Below are 17,058 nucleotides of genomic sequence, written 5' to 3' on the forward strand. Positions count from 1 at the left end.
TAGCTCCGTGTTTTCTGTGATGGTGGGGCATGCCAGCCAAAATTACAGAGTGTTGTGGTAGAGCTTGCAAATCCAAGCCCCACACATTTCTAAGTGACCCCAAACCCCCGAACGGTAGTGTATATTTGGCGGCAGGTAGCCCAGTGGTTAGATAGTTGCATTAAACTGCCCATCCAATAAGGCTCAATATCATTGGCCACGGACAAAATGATATCAAATCACATTATATCTACATTAGCTTTGATGGGACTGATGATGTCAACATCATACATTCAAAATCTTAGCTAGCAGTCATCAGCATGAATCAAGTCAACAATCTACTGGTAAATCGTTTTCAATCCTTGTCATATGAAGATAAATAATGGAGTGAAATTATAGATAAAACATCGGCCAATGGACATAAACATTACACAGCAAGTTGGAAATCGCAAATTCAACAATGAGTAGTTTGGAATGAATCAGTGGCTAACTGCAAGCATTGCAAAGCAATCATTAGCCTGTTATTCAGTGGAGTGGCTGTGTGATCCCAAGTCTAAAATTAAGGGTCTCTTTTCCTAGTTGAAAATGATAAACATTCAACATTGGCCATGCTGTAAATAAAGCATGATTTGTGCTGCACTCAAAACATCTGTTAACTCTGACATTAGTGAGTTCAAGACAACTGGGAACTCGGCTACGACTGGGAAAATACATTTTGAACTTTCATCCAACTCGGAATAGTACATTCGGAACTCGGGACTCTTTCTAGAGCTACGACCTAAAGATCACTGATGTCATCATGATTCAACCATTTTTTTTCCTCTCGAGTTCACAGTTGTCTTGAAAGCACCATATATATATCCATATGGTGATGATATATATATATATATATATAAAAATGTTAAAACATGTTGTAGAATAAATTATTAGCTTTATTAATCACAGTCATGAATAATAAGTTTGAATGATTCATATTCGATAGATGTAGGACATTGCGACATGAGTCAGTTTCATTTTTAAAAGGCAATATGGAGGATGCACTTCATTGTGTAAAAACATCCTGCCAATGTTATGGCGAAAGGGTAAACTCTTCATTGCAGTGAGTCCATAGAAAAGTGGATGGGGGAAGGGGTTTCAGAATAGCCTGATCAATCACATTGTATTAGGTTACTGCTCTGAAAGCAAACAGAACTGAAACCAGGTGTGTAACTGCCATATTTGACCAAAATAAGACTATATTGTACTTTTAACCAAGTGAATGAGCAGAGATGACGTAGACAATAGAGGAGTTCATCATTACGTGTTGCTTATACAGGCAATAAGCATGTAATAATAATATTGAGTGAGCTAGCCTAGCAAGCAAGAATTTCACTGTACCTTTTATACATCCTGTAAACTGTGCATATGACAAATTCAATTTAATTTGCTTTGATTTAATCTCCCAATGTATTCAACTTAGATTTTAAAGCACACAGTTGAGAATGGCATTCAAGTGATTAATACAGCAATTTAAGAATTCTAAGCGTCCATATATTCTCTTGTCTAGCACTAACTGCTACCGTATATGTCCCCAAACATGAATTTTAAGCATCCATCCTCTCTACAAATGTTGTCCTCGTAACAGCGCCTAAGGGGGAAGAATGTCCCCTGCTGACCTGTTTATTGTAAAGTGGCTGTTCCACTGGATGTCATAAGGTGAAAGCACCAATTTGTAAGTCGCTCTGGATAAGAGCGTCTGCTAAATGACTTAAATGTAAATGTAAATGTTAACATCACTTCAATCAGATCCGAAAATGTCAACCGTGTTTTATATGGGGTTGTCTCAATCAGATTACACTCTTACTTAAATATGACAGGCGAATTTCTTAGGAGATAGTGAGTATGGTAGATTATAAGGCAGTTTTAGACCGTTTTCAATTTTGGGGCCTATAGCCAATAAATATCCAGTAGGTATGACTCGTATTCATAGTAAGGTTTAGTTTATTGTCATGGTGTACATGCTTGGCAGCTAAGCGCTGAATTGCAAATGAATAACCAAATAATTACCTAAACAAATCAATCATGTGAAATCATGTGATATATTCATAAAAATATATAAAGGTTTTGTTCAAAACCATATGAGAAGATGGCTACAAATAGAATTCATGACAATTGAGCGAACCATCTTAAAAGGTTCTACTTACTGGGATAGATGACGCAATGCAGGGGTATGTAAAAACGGCTGTTTTCGAAAGTGAAAGCGACTTATGGTTTGAATTCACCGATGGCATCATCCCCCGCGACAAAGGTTGTTATTTATTTATTAGCATTTTTGGCAACCCTGAACCCTTTTCCTAAACTTAACCTACTTCTCCCAACCTGCTTCGTTACTAATTGCTTAGTATCTAGCTGTAAATAAATACTGTCCACAATAAATCTTTTAAACTACCTTTTTATATTCCAATGTCAATTTGTTTTACAACTAAAATAATGAAATGGCATGTAGGCTACATGTAGTACATTAAGATAACTGCAGTGGGAGCAGCTGTGTGGAGTCCAACTATTATAATCATGTTCTTCTTTCTGTAAAATAGTAGCTATACAATTAGTTACACGTTCCATCCCTTGGGAGAGGGGATATAAAAAGTATGCATTTAAATGATTATACAGTAGGCTATCATGCCTACAGTATAATGCATAGGCTACTGTATTTAAAATGCATTGCGTGAAGATCACTGTGTACCTGTCATTATATTATTCTCTGTTTTGATGATGTATTGGTACAAATAAGTATTTGCATAGCCCATGCTTTGAGCAACATTCTTGCGTACACCTGCATACAGAAGACAAGAACGAAACATTTCGTCAACAGCCTTGCAAAGGTGAGGAGATGGAATTTTCAATGCTCTTTCATTTTCCCTGTTTGAAATTCCCCTTTGTATATAGCCTTAGGAAATTGCATATTACCTCATCTATGATATTTCAATGACACTATAAAGTTAGGGCACGTAAGCCCAACGTTTAGAAGTAGTGTTCAGGGATTTATCAACTGACTGGACACATGGCAACTCTTAACGTGTCCTTTGTGGTACATCTTCTGTGTATAATTGTTTTTTACCCGGTTGTGTATGCTAAATGCAGTGACCGAAAAGTGCAAATATATTATCTTTCTCAAACTCGCCAGACCCTCAATGATCTTGCCGAGGTAGGTTCATTTCTTTAACCTGTTACAAATGGACCATATTTAGAAATATGGCTCTGAACACAGGCTGTAGCATATATACTGTGAGATCACACTTTATTCTAGTTTAAAAAATAGATTATTGGAGCTTGATTCATTCATATATTCAGTTGTTTTATTGAGATATGGTGTATTTTGTGTGTGGTATAGGAGAGGTTACCAAGAGGCTGTATCCCAGAAGCTGAAAGGTTAAGGGTCCAACGTCCAACGCTTCCAATAGAGGTGATGCTCAGGAGATCATGAGTGGCTACAGTGTTTGTGTTAGTCAAGTTCAGTTGCATGCTTACACGGGGTGTTATTCTGATTACAGGAGGGGGAAAAGGCTTGGACACTGAGACTTGCGTTTCAACTAGCCAGCCAGCTCTTCCAACAAAACCTAACTCTTGTGAAATGGAATTCCGTCAAACTCAGGGACCTTCAAGACCTTCTTGCTCGACAAAATATGACCTATTCGGAATGTGTACGTTCTTGGTTATGTTTATTTTTTGTTTACTGTAGCTTTTTACACTATTGTTATTATTATTGTTATTATTATTATTTTTTATGTAATCGCGTGGATATTTATACTAATGTTGTTTGTTGTTTACTATTTCAGGTGAGAGACATGAGTGTGCATCTAAACCTTCCAATTAAGAACTACTTCAAAGAGCTGGAAGACTTTCTTTTACATGAGGTAAAACATATCATAGGTTGCATTTTTTTGTCAGCTGTGTTTCAAGTCTAAACTATTGAGCGGGGTGGAGTGGGCCTAGCCTATACCTATGGTGTATTATATATTATTTTCACCTAAAATAAATATATATAAAAAAAATATTTTTCTTTCTTTCAGCGTTTCAGCGCGTGCTCATGGGAGGTCGTGAGAGCTGAAATGGGGAGCATCATTTTAAAAGCAATCAAAAATGCCAAGAAATACGTGTGAGAGTAGCATTACTTTTAGTTCAAATCTGCATTAAAATGTAATTTTGTTTAATATATTAAGTGTGCCACGGTAACCTTTATATATTTATGTTATTTATCCGTTTTTGCAAAGAATTGCCATGTACACTATAATATTTAAATAAAAAGACAAACACGCTTTATATTGGGATAAATTGTGCTAGCATTTTTGTAAAATTGGGTGGTGTGATGCAACTTTTTCGTTGAAATGTCATCCTAAATAATATAAAAAGATGTCAAAATAAAAATATTCCTCCTGACAATTACACATCATATTCAATGAAAAACAATAATATCCTTTACAATACTCTGAATTGCTGAATTCCAGCCATACTTTCACGCACTTTAAGACATCATCATACCACTGTAAAACATTGTTGATTCGTATAGTTATTCATAATACTTTGACAGATGATCTATGTGATAGACCTATTTTACGCACGCATACCTACAGTTTAGGCCCAGATTCAAAACCACCCGCAATACAGACTCCCATTTAAGCAGTGTTGTCAAGGTCTATACTGAATGTGCACTGCATAGGCTACAAGTGTCTTATCTGAAAACCGGGAGCATATAGGAGGGGGTCTTCCAAAATATTTCAGACCACCCAAACCTATTTCTAAAACGAAATAATGTAATGTTGAGTGTGTAATTGTTAGAACCCATACAATGTGGATCTGTATCTTTAAATAGGCAGTTGTGGTCCACAAACCACAATTACCATCCATATCCGTTAAATTGTTTAGAAATTACGGCACTTTCATACATAGCCTCCCCCATTTTAGGGAAAGAAAAGTATTAGGATACATTCACATATGGGTATTACAGTAGTACAAATGATTTGGTCCCATATTCATAGCACGTAATGACTACATCAAGCTTGTGACTCTACAACGTTGTTGGATGCATTTGCTATTTGTTTTGGTTGTGTTTCAGATTATTTTGTGCCAAATAGATATGAATAGTAAATCAGGTATTTAATGTGTGTCATTTTGGAGTCACGTTTAAAAACATTTAAGGCAGCAGAATGTGAAAATTCTGCATAGCTGTGTACTGTAAGAGCGAGCACCAGTGTCATCGGACCCTCCTTTAAGCGTTTCTCCCCTATGGTCGTGATTCAGCCCACACTGAAGATAGTGCTTCCGGAGGACTGGTCATTGGTCATTGTGGCTCCCCATTGGCCCAAACTACCATTCTTGTGTACAATAAAAGTGGTTCGCGTAGATCATTTGCGTAGGTCATTTGCCGCAGCCAGAAATTTGGAATCTGTGGGCTTGGCCCTTGAAAGGGATAAACTGACAACACATACTACCTCAATTGGCCCGACCAACCAGTGCTCCCGCACATTGGCTAACCGGGCTATCTGGATTGTGTCCCACCACCCGCCAACCCCTCTTTTTACGCTTCTGCTACTCTCTGTTCATCATATATGCACAGTCACTTTAACGATACCTACATGTACATACTACCTCAATAAGCCTGACTAACAGGTGTCTGTATATATCCTTGCTACTCTTTTTTCAAATGTCTTTCTACTGTTGTTTTATTTCTTCACTTACCCCCCCCACACACACACACACTTTTTTTTGGCACCATTGGTTAGAGTCTGTAAGTAAGCATTTCACTGTAAGGTTTACACCTGTTGTATTCGGCGCACGTGACAAATAAACTTTGATTTGATTTTGATTTGAAAAGGGTCTTGGACAGGGAGGTGACCAAGAACTCAGTGGTCACTCTGACAGAGATCTAAAGTTCCTCTGTGGAAATGGGAGAACCTTCCAGAGGACAACCATCTCTGTAGCATTCCACCAATCAGCACATTATTGTAGAGTGGCAAGACGGAAGCCACTCCTCAGTTAAAGGCTCATGACAGCCCGCGTAAAGACTCTCAGACCATGAGAAGCAAGACTCTCTGGTCTGATGAAACCAAGATTGAACTCTTTGGCCTAAATGCCAAGTGTCACGTCTGGAGGAAACCTTGCACCATCCCTACGGTGAAGCATTGTGGTGGCAGAATCATGCTGTGGGGATGTTGTTCTGCGGCAGGGACTAGGAGACTAGTCAGGATCGAGGGATAGATGAACAGCGCAGAGAGATCCTTGATGAAAACCTGCTCCAGAGCACTTAGGGCCTCAAACTATGGCGAAGTCTCACCTTCCCACAGGACAACAAGCGTAAGCACACAGCCAAGACAATGCAGGAGTGGCTTCGGGACATGTCTCTGAATGTCCTTGAGTGTCCCAGCCAGAGCCTGGACTTGAACCCGATCGAACATCTCTAGAGAGACCTGAAGATATCTGTGCAGCGACGATCCCCATCCAACCTAAAAGAGCTTGAGAGGTTCTGCAGAGAAGAATGGGAGGAACAAGCTTGACGCGTCAAACCTCAAAAGACTTGAGGCTGTAATTGCTTCCAGAGGTGCTTCAACAAAGTGCTGAGTAAAGCGTCTGAACACTTATGTAAATGTGATATCAGTTAATTTTTTTATACATTTCAAAACATTTCTAAAAACCTGTTTTTGCTTTGTCATTATGGGGTATTGTGTGTAGATTGATGAGGGGGGGAAAAAACAATTAAATCCATTTTAGAATAAGGCTGTAATGTAACAAAATGTGGAGAAAGTCAAGGGGTCTGAATACTTTCCGAATGCAATGTAACTTGTGATCTCACAGTATAAAATACTACAGCCTATATTCAGAGCCATATTTCTAATATGTCTCTGCATATATTGTCCATTTTTAACAGGTTAAAGAAATTGCCCTACCTGGGCAAGCTCATTGAGGGTCTGGTGAGTTCGAGAAAGATAATATATTTGCTCTTTTCGGTCACTGCATTTAGCATACACAACCGGTTAAAGAACAATTATACACATAAGATGTACCACAAAGTACACGTTAAGAGTTGCCAGTCAGTTGATAAATCCCTGAAAACTACGTGCCCCACCTTTATAGTCTCCCTCGTTGAAATGCCATGGCTGAGGTAATATGTAAGGACATTTCAAGCAGGGAAACCGAAGCATTGCAAATTACATTCCTTCACCTTGCATAGCTGTTGATGAAATGCTGTTGAAATGTTGTCTACTGTGTGCAGGAATGTTGCTCAGATGATAGGCTATGTAAATATTTATTTGAACCAATACATCATCAAAACAGAGAATAATATAATGACAGGTACACATGGCTCTTCAAGCAATGTATTTTTAATACAGTAGCCTATCTATTTATCTAACTATTTGCATAGCTACTCTGTTACAGAAAGAATACCATGATGATAATAGTTGGACTCCACACAGCTGCTCCATTGCAGTTATCCTAATGTACTACATGGCATTTCATTATTTGTTGGTAAGCAAATTGACATTGGAATATAAAAAGGTAATTCAAATGATTTCTTGTGGATCTGATTTCTTGTTAACAGCTAGATACAATGTTATTAACATATTAACAATATTATTAATAATATCTCACTCATCGTCACTCAATGCATAGTATTCACATCCTACCATACCTTTGCCTGTACATCATGCCTTGAATCTATTCTAGCGTGCCCTGAAACCTGCTCCTTTTACTCTCTGTTCCGAAAGTACTAGACGACCAGTTCTTATTGCCTTTAGCCATACCCTTATTCTACCCCTCCTCTGCTCCTCTGGTGATGTAGAGGTTTATCCAGGCCCTTGCAGTGCCCAGCTCCATTCCCCAGGCACTCTGTCGTTGACTTCTGTAACCGTAAAAGCCTTGGTTTCATGCATTTTAACATTAGAAGCCTCCTCCCTAAGTTTGTTTTACTCAATGCTTTAGCACACTATGCCAACCCCGATGTCATGGCTGTGTCTGAATCCTGACTTAGGAAGACCACCAAAAACCCTGAAATTTCCTTCCCTAACTATAACATTTTCCGACAAGATAGAACTGCCAAAGGGGGCGGAGTTGCAATCTACTGCAGAGATAGCCTGCAGCGTTCTGTCTTACTATCCAGGTCTGTGCCCATACAATTTGAGCTTCTGCTTTTAAAAATCCACCTTTCCAGAAACAAGTCTCTCACTGTTGCCGCGTGCTATAGACCACCTTCTGCCCCCAGCTGTGCCCTTGACACCATATGTGAATTGATTTCCCCCCATCTAAATTCAGAGCTCGTGCTGTTAGGTGACCTAAACTGGGACATGCTTAACACCCCGGCCATCCTACAATCTAAGCTTGATGCCCTCAACCTCACACAAATTATCAATGAACCTACCAGATTCAACCCCAAATCTATGAACACGGGCACCCTCATAGATATCATCCTAACACACCTGCCCTCCAAATACACCTCTGCTGTCTCAGCAATCACTGCCTCATTGCCTGCGTCCGTAATGGGTCTGCGGTAAAATAACCACCTCTCATCACTGTAAAACACTTCAGCGAGCATGCCTTTCTAATCGCCCTGGCCAGGGGTTCCTGGAAGGATATTGACCTCATTCCGTCAGTAGAGTATGCCTGGTTATTCTTTAAAAGTGCTTTCCTCGCCATCTTAAATAAGCATACCCCATTCAACAAATGTAGAACCAGGAACAGATATAGCCCTTGGTTAACTCCAGACCTGACTGCCCTTGACCAGCACAAAAGCGGTGTACTACATTAGCATTGAATAGCCCCCATGGCATGAAACTTTTCAGGGAAGTTAGGAACCAATATAAACAGGCAATTAAGGAAAGCAAAGGCTAGCTTTTTCAAACATAAATTTGCTGCCTTTAGCATAAACTCCAAAAAGTTCTGGGACACTGTAAAGTCCATGGAGAATAATAGCACCTCCTCCCAGCTGCCCACTGCACTGAGGCTAGGAAACACTGTCACCGCATATATATTCTCGATAATTGAGAATATCAATAGGCATTTTTCTACGGCGGGCCATGCTTTCCACCTGGCTACCCCTACCCCGGTCAACAGCCCTGCACCCCCCACATCAACATACAGAAGCCTCCCCCATTTCTCCTTTACCCAAATCCAGATAGCTGATGTTCTGAACGAGCTGCAAAATCTGGACTCCCACAAATAAGCTGGGATAGACAATCTGGACCCTCTCTTTCTAAAATTATCTTTTGAAATTATTGCAACCCCTATTACTAGCCTGTTCAACCTCTTTCATGTCGTCTGAGATCCCCAAAGATTGGAAATCTTCCACGGTCATCTCCCTCTTCAAAGGGGGAGACACTCTAGACCCAAAGGTCTTCGAAAGCCAAGTTAACAAACAGATCACTGAACATTTTGAATCCCACCATACCGTCTCCGCTATGCAATCTGGTTTCCAAGTTGGTCATGGGTGTACCTCAGCCACGCTCAAGGTCCTAAATGATATCATAACCACCATCAATAAAAGACAATCCTGTGCAGCTGTATTCCTCGACCTGGCCAAGGCATTCGACTCTGTCAATCACCACATCCTTATCGGCAGACTCATCAGCCTTGGTTTCTCAAATGACTGCCTCGCCTGGATCACCAACTACTTCTCAGACAGAGTTCAGTGTGTCAAATCTGAGGGCCTGTTGTCTTGACCTCTGGCAGTCTCTATGGGGGGGGGGCATAGGATTCAATTCTTGGGCCGACTCTCTTCTCTGAATACATCAATGATGTCGCTCTTGCTGCTGGTGATTCACTGATCCACCTCTATGCAGACGACAACCATTCTGTATACTCTTGGCCCTTCTTTGGACACTGTGTTAACTAACCTCCAGACGAGCTTCAATGCCATACAACTCTCCTTCTGTGGCCACCAACTGCTCTTAAATTCAAGTAAAACTAAACGCATGCTCTTCAACCGATCACTGCCCACACCTGCCCGCCCATCCAGCATCACTACTCTGAACGGTTCTGACTTAGAATATGTGGACAACCACAAATACCTAGGTGTCTGGTTAGACTGTAAATTCACTGGTCACCCCCAAAGCCAATTCCTCAATTGACCGCCTTTCCTTACAGTTCTCTGCTGCCAATGACTGGAACAAACTGCAAAAATCACTGAAGCTGAAGACTCATATCTCCCTCACTAACTTTAAGCACCAGCTATCAGAGCAGCTCACAGATCACTGCAAATAGCATTTGGATATAGCCCATCCAACTACCTCATCCCCATACTGTTATTTATATGATTTATTTTGCTTCCTTTGCACCCTCATCTTCTGCACATCTATCACTCCAGTGTTTAATTGCTTTATTGTAATTATTTAATCATTATGGCCTATTTATTGCCTTACCTCCCTTATCCTACCTCATTTGCACAAACTGTATAGTCTTTTTCTATTGTATTATTGACTGTATGTTTGTTTATTCCATGTGTAACTCTGTTGTTTGTGTCACACTGCTATGCTTTATCTTTGCCAGGTCGCAGTTGTAAATGACAACTTGTTCTCAACTAGCCTACCTGGTTAAATAAAGGTGAAATAAAAAATATAAAAAATAACGTAGCAAGTTAGGATAATTAGGTTAAGTTTAGGAAAAGGTTTAGGGTTAGCTAAAATGCAAAACATTTTCGAATAGTTCGACAATTAGGAACCCTTCAAGCCATGAAAGTGGGACAGCCTCTGTCGCGGGGGATGATGACATAGGTGAATAAAAATCCTAAATCCCTTTCACTTTCGAAATCAACTGTTTTTTTTAACGTATGACTGCATTTCGTCATATATACGTAGAACATAACGCCACCTTTAAACATGGTTAGCTCAATTGTCGTGAATTCTCATATGATTTTTAAAATAGTATGAATATATCACGATTTCACACTATTAATTTGTTTATGTAATTGTGTTTATTTATTTAAATGAACTGAACAATGCAATTCAGCGTTTAGCTGCCAATGTTGTACATCATGACAATAAACTAAACCTTACTTTATTGGCGTTAGGCCCAAAAATAAAAACTGCATTATAATCTACAATACTCGCTATTTTCTAAGATTTTAGCCTGTCACATTTCAGTAAGAGTGTAATCTGATTGAGACAACCCCATGATCAAAGAAATGTTCTGTTCTGCTTGAAGTGATGTCGACAGGCCAGCAGGGGGCAATCTTCCCACCTAGGTGCTGTTGTGAGGACAACAGAGTGGATGGAAGCTTAAAATTCATGTGTGTGGACGGACATACGCTACAGTAGTTAGAGCTAGACAAGAGAAGATATGGATGCTTAGAATTCCTAAATTGCTGTATTAATCACTTGAATGCCATTCTCAACTACGTGCGTTAAAATACAAGTTGAATACATTGGGAGATAAAATCAAAACAAATTGTATTTGTCACACAGTGAACAGCATGTATAAAAGGTGCAGTGAAATGCTTGCCTGCTAGGCTAGCTCACTCAACATTATTATTACTACATGCCTGTTGCATGTATAAGCAATATGTAATGATGAACTCCTCTGTTGGCTAGGTCATCTCTCTTCATTCACCTGGTTAAATAGTACAAAACTGTCTGCTTTTGGTCAAATAGGGCAGATACACACCTGGTTTCAGTTCTGTTTGCTTTCCGGGCAGCACACTTAACCCAATACAATGTGATTGGTCAGGATTTTCTGGAACCTTGTCCCCCATCCACTTCTCTGTGGACTCATTGACATGAAGGATTTAGCCAATTGCCCTGAGGTTGGCAGATGTTTTTACACAATGAAGTGCATCCTCCATTTGGACTTTTAAAAAGGAACCTGTTCGGATATGTCCTACATCCGTCTATTATGAATCATTCCAATAACTTTTTATTCATGTGTGATTAATTCAGCTCATCTCATCTCCTTAAATTAAAAAAATATATATATATACATACATACACTGTCCTCACCATATGAATTTGGACGTATTGGGTGGATAAATGTGTCCCCCAGAGGTGCCAGTCCTACATTGCAGATACCTCCTCCTCCAGTCCGGTGTTGCTCCTTAGCTAGTCCAAGTATGTGTTCTCTAGCCTTCCCCTTCTGCTGACACCTTGCTGTGGTTGCCAGATGATTAGTTCACTAAAGCTGTTGTTTTTAGTTAGGCTATGGAATACATTTCATTTCCCAGTATTTCATGTACCCTAACCGTCCACCAGAAAGAAGCACTATTTATCATTTGTATGAATCCCACTAAAGTATAAAGCTCTAAATCAAAACATCACTTTGGACCTTGGTTAAATAAGAAGTAGTGACAAAACACAAACATAATGGAATGTGGGAAAACATTTAATTCAAGAAAATAACATAATACTATTATTGTAACTATTGTTACATTTTTTACATATTTCTTTGTTCCCTCACAGTAATCAACATGCAAAATAGATAGAAAGAAAAAACATGTTCTTATAACTAAAAAATTAACAATGGTGACCCTGGCCCGTGACCCCACTCTCAGGAGTTGTGATGTGTAATGGAAATGTGTTTCTTGCACATTTGTTCAAGAAACACCCACAGGTGACCAATATAAACATCCCCAAAATTGTTATTATGCCTTTCCCTAACCCAAACATTAACCTCAGTCAAACTATACCTAAAGTTAAACAACCCTTGTTCCTTAACCTAAACTCAATTAATTTTACCGCTACGACTAAATTAAGTTTTTCTTCTGCCGGTCTAATAGCCACTACCTATTTTTATACATTGGGACGAACATCAGCATAGTTTTTAATGACCCCTGAGAAGCGAATGACTTTTACCTCTTTGGTTTTGGCCTTGAAGTCCTGCCACAGGTACTCTGGAGACAACACCTTGCTTGGCTTGTTGTCGAGCAGGTACCTGTTGAGGTGGCTCTCCTCCTGCCAGGCAGCCTCGATAGAATTCCCCGCATCCTCCTCAAACCGGGTCCGACATACCTTTGTTAGTGTGTACACATCCTCCACGAACCCTCCGATCATAGCCCCGCCATAGTAGTAGTCTCCCTCATCCATGGGGATGTAGGCCGTCGAGGCTGGACGCCGTTCGTATGGGAAGAGGTCACGCGTCTGCTCGTAGTAGCCTGGGTGTATCACAGCAACCAGCCTTCCAAGAGACTCGGACCCCCAGCGAGCGTGGAACTTGCTGTCTACGTCCAGACAGAAGATGTAGTCGGCTTCCCTTCTGATCTGACGTTCGATGGTGGTCTGGATGATCTCCATCCTCCGGGCTGATATCTCCTGCCAGCGGTTTGAACCCGGGACCTGGATCACACTCAAATGTCTCCCCTGAGTCAGGTTCACTGAAGGAACATCGTGGGGACGATCAGTGAAAACATAGTAACGCATGTTGAAGCCGACCATAAAGTGCTTCTCTGCTGTCTCCAGAAAATCTTGGAGAAATCTGACGTATCTGTCAGTATTTAAAGGCATACATAACACAAGGATTAATAAGTGCCTTGCTCAAGGACACAACGGCAGTAGGTCACACCTGAGATTATGATACCAGCAACCATCTGTAACTGATAGGGCGGCAGGTAGCCTACTGGTTAAGAGCTTTGGGCCAGTAACCGAAAGGTCACTGGTTCGAGTCGCTGAGACATGCCAAGGTGGAAACATCTGTGGTTCTGCCCTTGAGCATGTCAATTAACTCCCAACAACAACTTCTCCCTGTGCGCCGATGATGTCATTAAGGCAGCATCTCCGATTCAGAGGGGTTGGGTTAAATGCGGGAGACACACTTGAATGCATTCAGTTGTGTAACTGACTTGGTATCCCCTTAACTGCATCATTCTCATAATACATTATACCACTTTCTGACCAGTATACAGTCTAGCAGATAATACAGTACAAGAAGTAGTACAATTATTCACTTGTTCCAAGGCATCATGATATTTTATTACATCAGGGACTTATGTCCTTATAGTTGCAGTGTTGCAAAAGTATTGATAGTTCAATTTCCCTTTTGAATATTTGGCAAAAGTTGTACTCACTTTCCAATGGCAAACACTGTGGTTGCTACGGTGAGGTTCATGGGCTTGTAGATATTGTCGACAAGCACAGGGTCAAAGGTGCCTTCCCAGACGATGGGTGCCAACCATGGGGTCACTGACACCACATCAGTACGTCTAGAGGAACAGAACAGGGTCCTGCCTGACTGTGTTGTACTGACCAGAGCAATGTTATGATCTCAATACTTCACTATAGTACTGGACCTTGAAACACAGTGTGGTGTTTTAGGCTACACCTCCCCACACTGATGTGTCAGAGAGACACTTACAGTATAGTTTTTCAGCTTATATGTCTTTAACATAAGAATAAAATGCTACTTACCCCACCAAGACACTGGGCTGCTTGTACAATAGCCTGGGAGAACAAAATGTCAATAATTACTTAATTGTCATGAAGAGATGGGCTGATATTGGTAGTATTAAATAGACCGACATGTAATAGTTGTACTACTACAGAAAATATACATTGATAGAACTACTTCCCCAACCATCGTGCTATAAACTCAACACATACAGCATCCCATCACCAATTCATGCAGTGAATAAAACATGACACTGATGTACAATGCTATGACATAGAATTACCACTATTCTGATTGATTGGAAGTGCTTTTTGGAAGATGTTTGTAGGATGGATGTGATAGCATGACACCATACTGCTATGGTGAAAGATGGTAGGGTAAAATGCAGATGCATACTTTTCAGGAGAGACCATGCTCCGTACTCTGCTCCTGAACACGAGTCGACTCAGGCTGTAGGAAAAGAAAAACACAATGAAGATCAAAAAACTAGAAAGGGATGAAAAATAATTGTGTGACTTGCTTCAGTTGCCCAGAAGTATTATTATATTAGTGGAAGGAGTTAATACGTTTAAATTGTTAGAGGCTAGTGTTGACAATTTGAGGTTAGTGTAGTAGGGAATGTATTACAAATAGTAGTGGGATAGTTGCAATTAGTGCAATCCTACGGAGCTGTGAGGGGAACGGCACCTCAGTACCTCCAGGCTCTGATCAGGCCCTACACCCAAACAAGGGCACTGCGTTCATCCACCTCTGGCCTGCTCGCCTCCCTACCACTGAGGAAATACAGTTCCCGCGCAGCCCAGTCAAAACTGTTCGCTGCTCTGGCCCCCCAATGGTGGAACAAACTCCCTCACGACGCCAGGACAGCGGAGTCAATCACCACCTTCCGGAGACACCTGAAACCCCACCTCTTTCAGGAATACCTAGGATAGGATAAAGTAATCCTTCTCACCCCCTCCCCCCTTAAAAGATTTAGATGCACTATTGTAAAGTGGCTGTTCCACTGGATGTCTTAAGGTGAACGCACCAATTTGTAAGTCGCTCTGGATAAGAGCGTCTGCTAAATGACTTAAATGTAAATGTAAATGTAGTGTCGGGGGTTCCAAAACCTTCTAGGTCCATGACCCCACGTGAAAAGAATTATGTAATTAACTGCCATTGTTTGGGGTGGGGGGGGGCTATGGCAGTCAATTGAAAAACATTCTAGCATTATTTTGGATTGTCTACTCAACTCGCCATCACATACTTTTAATGTGGGGCTATGACACTCAATTGCAAACTAGTCTGGCCATAATGTCTCTTATCTCACCACCACTAATGAGACGAGTGTGCTTGAGGCATGGCGCGTCGGAGCTTCTCAAAGACATGGGGCGTGGTCGACAGTTCGTAACCTCATCCCTGCTGTCACATCCAGGATTACTGTCAAACGGATTGGAAAGTAGGTCCAAAAGTGCTCTTCCAAGCGTTGGAGATCAGCCATCATCACTCGTGTGGGACACTTACTGGTGCTGTTTTCTGTTAGGAACATGTACAACTGAGTCATGCTCTGATCCCATATGTCCACAGGCGTGCGCGCAGTGGATGTGGTTTGATGGAAGTTACCTGCTGCAGTACACTATGCATAAAAAAGGATTTGGAAACTCCTTCCAATTAGTGTATTTTGCTATTTCAGCCACACCCGTTGCTGGCAGGTGCATAAAATCCAGTACAAAGCCATGCAATCTCCATAGACGAACATTGGCAGTAGAATGGCCTTACTAAAGAGCTCAGTCACTTCCAACGTGGCACCATCATAGGATGCCACCTTTCCAACAAGTCAGTTGGTAAAAGTTCTGCCCTGCTAGAGCTGCCCTGGTCAACTGAAAGTGCTGTTATTGTGAAGTGGAAAAGTCTAGGAGCAACAACGGCTCAGCTGCGAAGTGGTAGGGCACACAAGCTCACAGAATGGGACTGTCAAGAGCTGAAGCGCGTCTGTCCTCGGTTACAGCACTCACTATTGAGTTCCAAGCTGCCTCGAAGCAACGGTAGCACAAGACCTGTTCATCTGGAGCTTCATGAAATGGGCTTGGGATGAATTGGAATGCCGACTGTGAGCCAGGCCCAATCGCCCAGCATCAGTGCCCGACCTCCCTAATGGTCTTGTGGCTGAATGGAAGCAAGTCCCCACAGCTTTGTTGCAGCATCTAGTGGAAAACCTTCCCAGAAGAGTGGAGGCTGTTATAGCAGCAAATGGGGGAACGAACTCCATTTTAATGCCCATGATATTGAAATTATCATGGGAATGTTGATAATTGTTGAAATGTTTGATGAGCAGGTGTTTAGTGAGTTCTCCAGATCAAAGGCAGTGGGGATGATCAGGGATGTTCTCTTGATAAGTGCATGGAGTAACAAGTACATTATTTTCTTAATTAAGTAAAAGTAAAATAGTAAAGTACAGACACCCCAAAAAACGAGTTAGGTAAGTACTTTAAAGTATTTTTACTTTTGTCTGAGTTTGTTGACAAAACAGACCATATGACGACTTTTCGCACCGAGATGTTTTTGGTCCACGGTGGATCTGTGAAAACTATGTGATTATTTTGGAGACAACTTTTTATCAGTGAATGTAATCTATTAATTTACCGTTATAGTATTTCTAAGTAGCAGTCAATTCAGCCAGTGCAGCAAATATAAAAACAGCGGATTGCTGTGATCTGGCTGTCAATGAACAGCAGGCAGCAGCTAGAAGGTATTTGGGCAATATTT

General features: G+C 40.9%; 1 protein-coding gene across 1 annotated transcript; it reads left to right on the forward strand.

Moving 5' to 3' along the window:
- Positions 1-2,958: 2,958 nt before the first annotated feature.
- LOC115110143 (interferon epsilon-like) lies at positions 2,959-4,398 on the forward strand. The gene is made up of 5 exons (XM_029635545.1): positions 2,959-3,163; positions 3,350-3,421; positions 3,510-3,659; positions 3,795-3,872; positions 4,029-4,398. Exons 1-5 carry the CDS (start codon positions 3,020-3,022, stop codon positions 4,116-4,118), a joined length of 534 nt encoding a protein of 177 aa, XP_029491405.1. The 5' UTR covers positions 2,959-3,019; the 3' UTR covers positions 4,119-4,398.
- Positions 4,399-17,058: the final 12,660 nt, after the last annotated feature.

This window comes from Oncorhynchus nerka, linkage group LG26 (assembly GCF_034236695.1).
Source record: "Oncorhynchus nerka isolate Pitt River linkage group LG26, Oner_Uvic_2.0, whole genome shotgun sequence".
Classification (NCBI taxonomy): Eukaryota; Metazoa; Chordata; class Actinopteri; order Salmoniformes; family Salmonidae; genus Oncorhynchus; species Oncorhynchus nerka.

Excerpts from the sequence above, each read along its gene's own strand:
- LOC115110143 (XM_029635545.1), top strand. The coding sequence starts at position 3,020 with ATGGCAACTCTTAACGTGTCCTTTGTGGTACATCTTCTGTGTATAATT. Across the intron at positions 3,422-3,509 it reads GTCCAACGCTTCCAATAGAG|GAGGGGGAAAAGGCTTGGAC; the intron begins GTGATGCTCAGG and ends TTCTGATTACAG. Across the intron at positions 3,873-4,028 it reads AAGACTTTCTTTTACATGAG|CGTTTCAGCGCGTGCTCATG; the intron begins GTAAAACATATC and ends TCTTTCTTTCAG.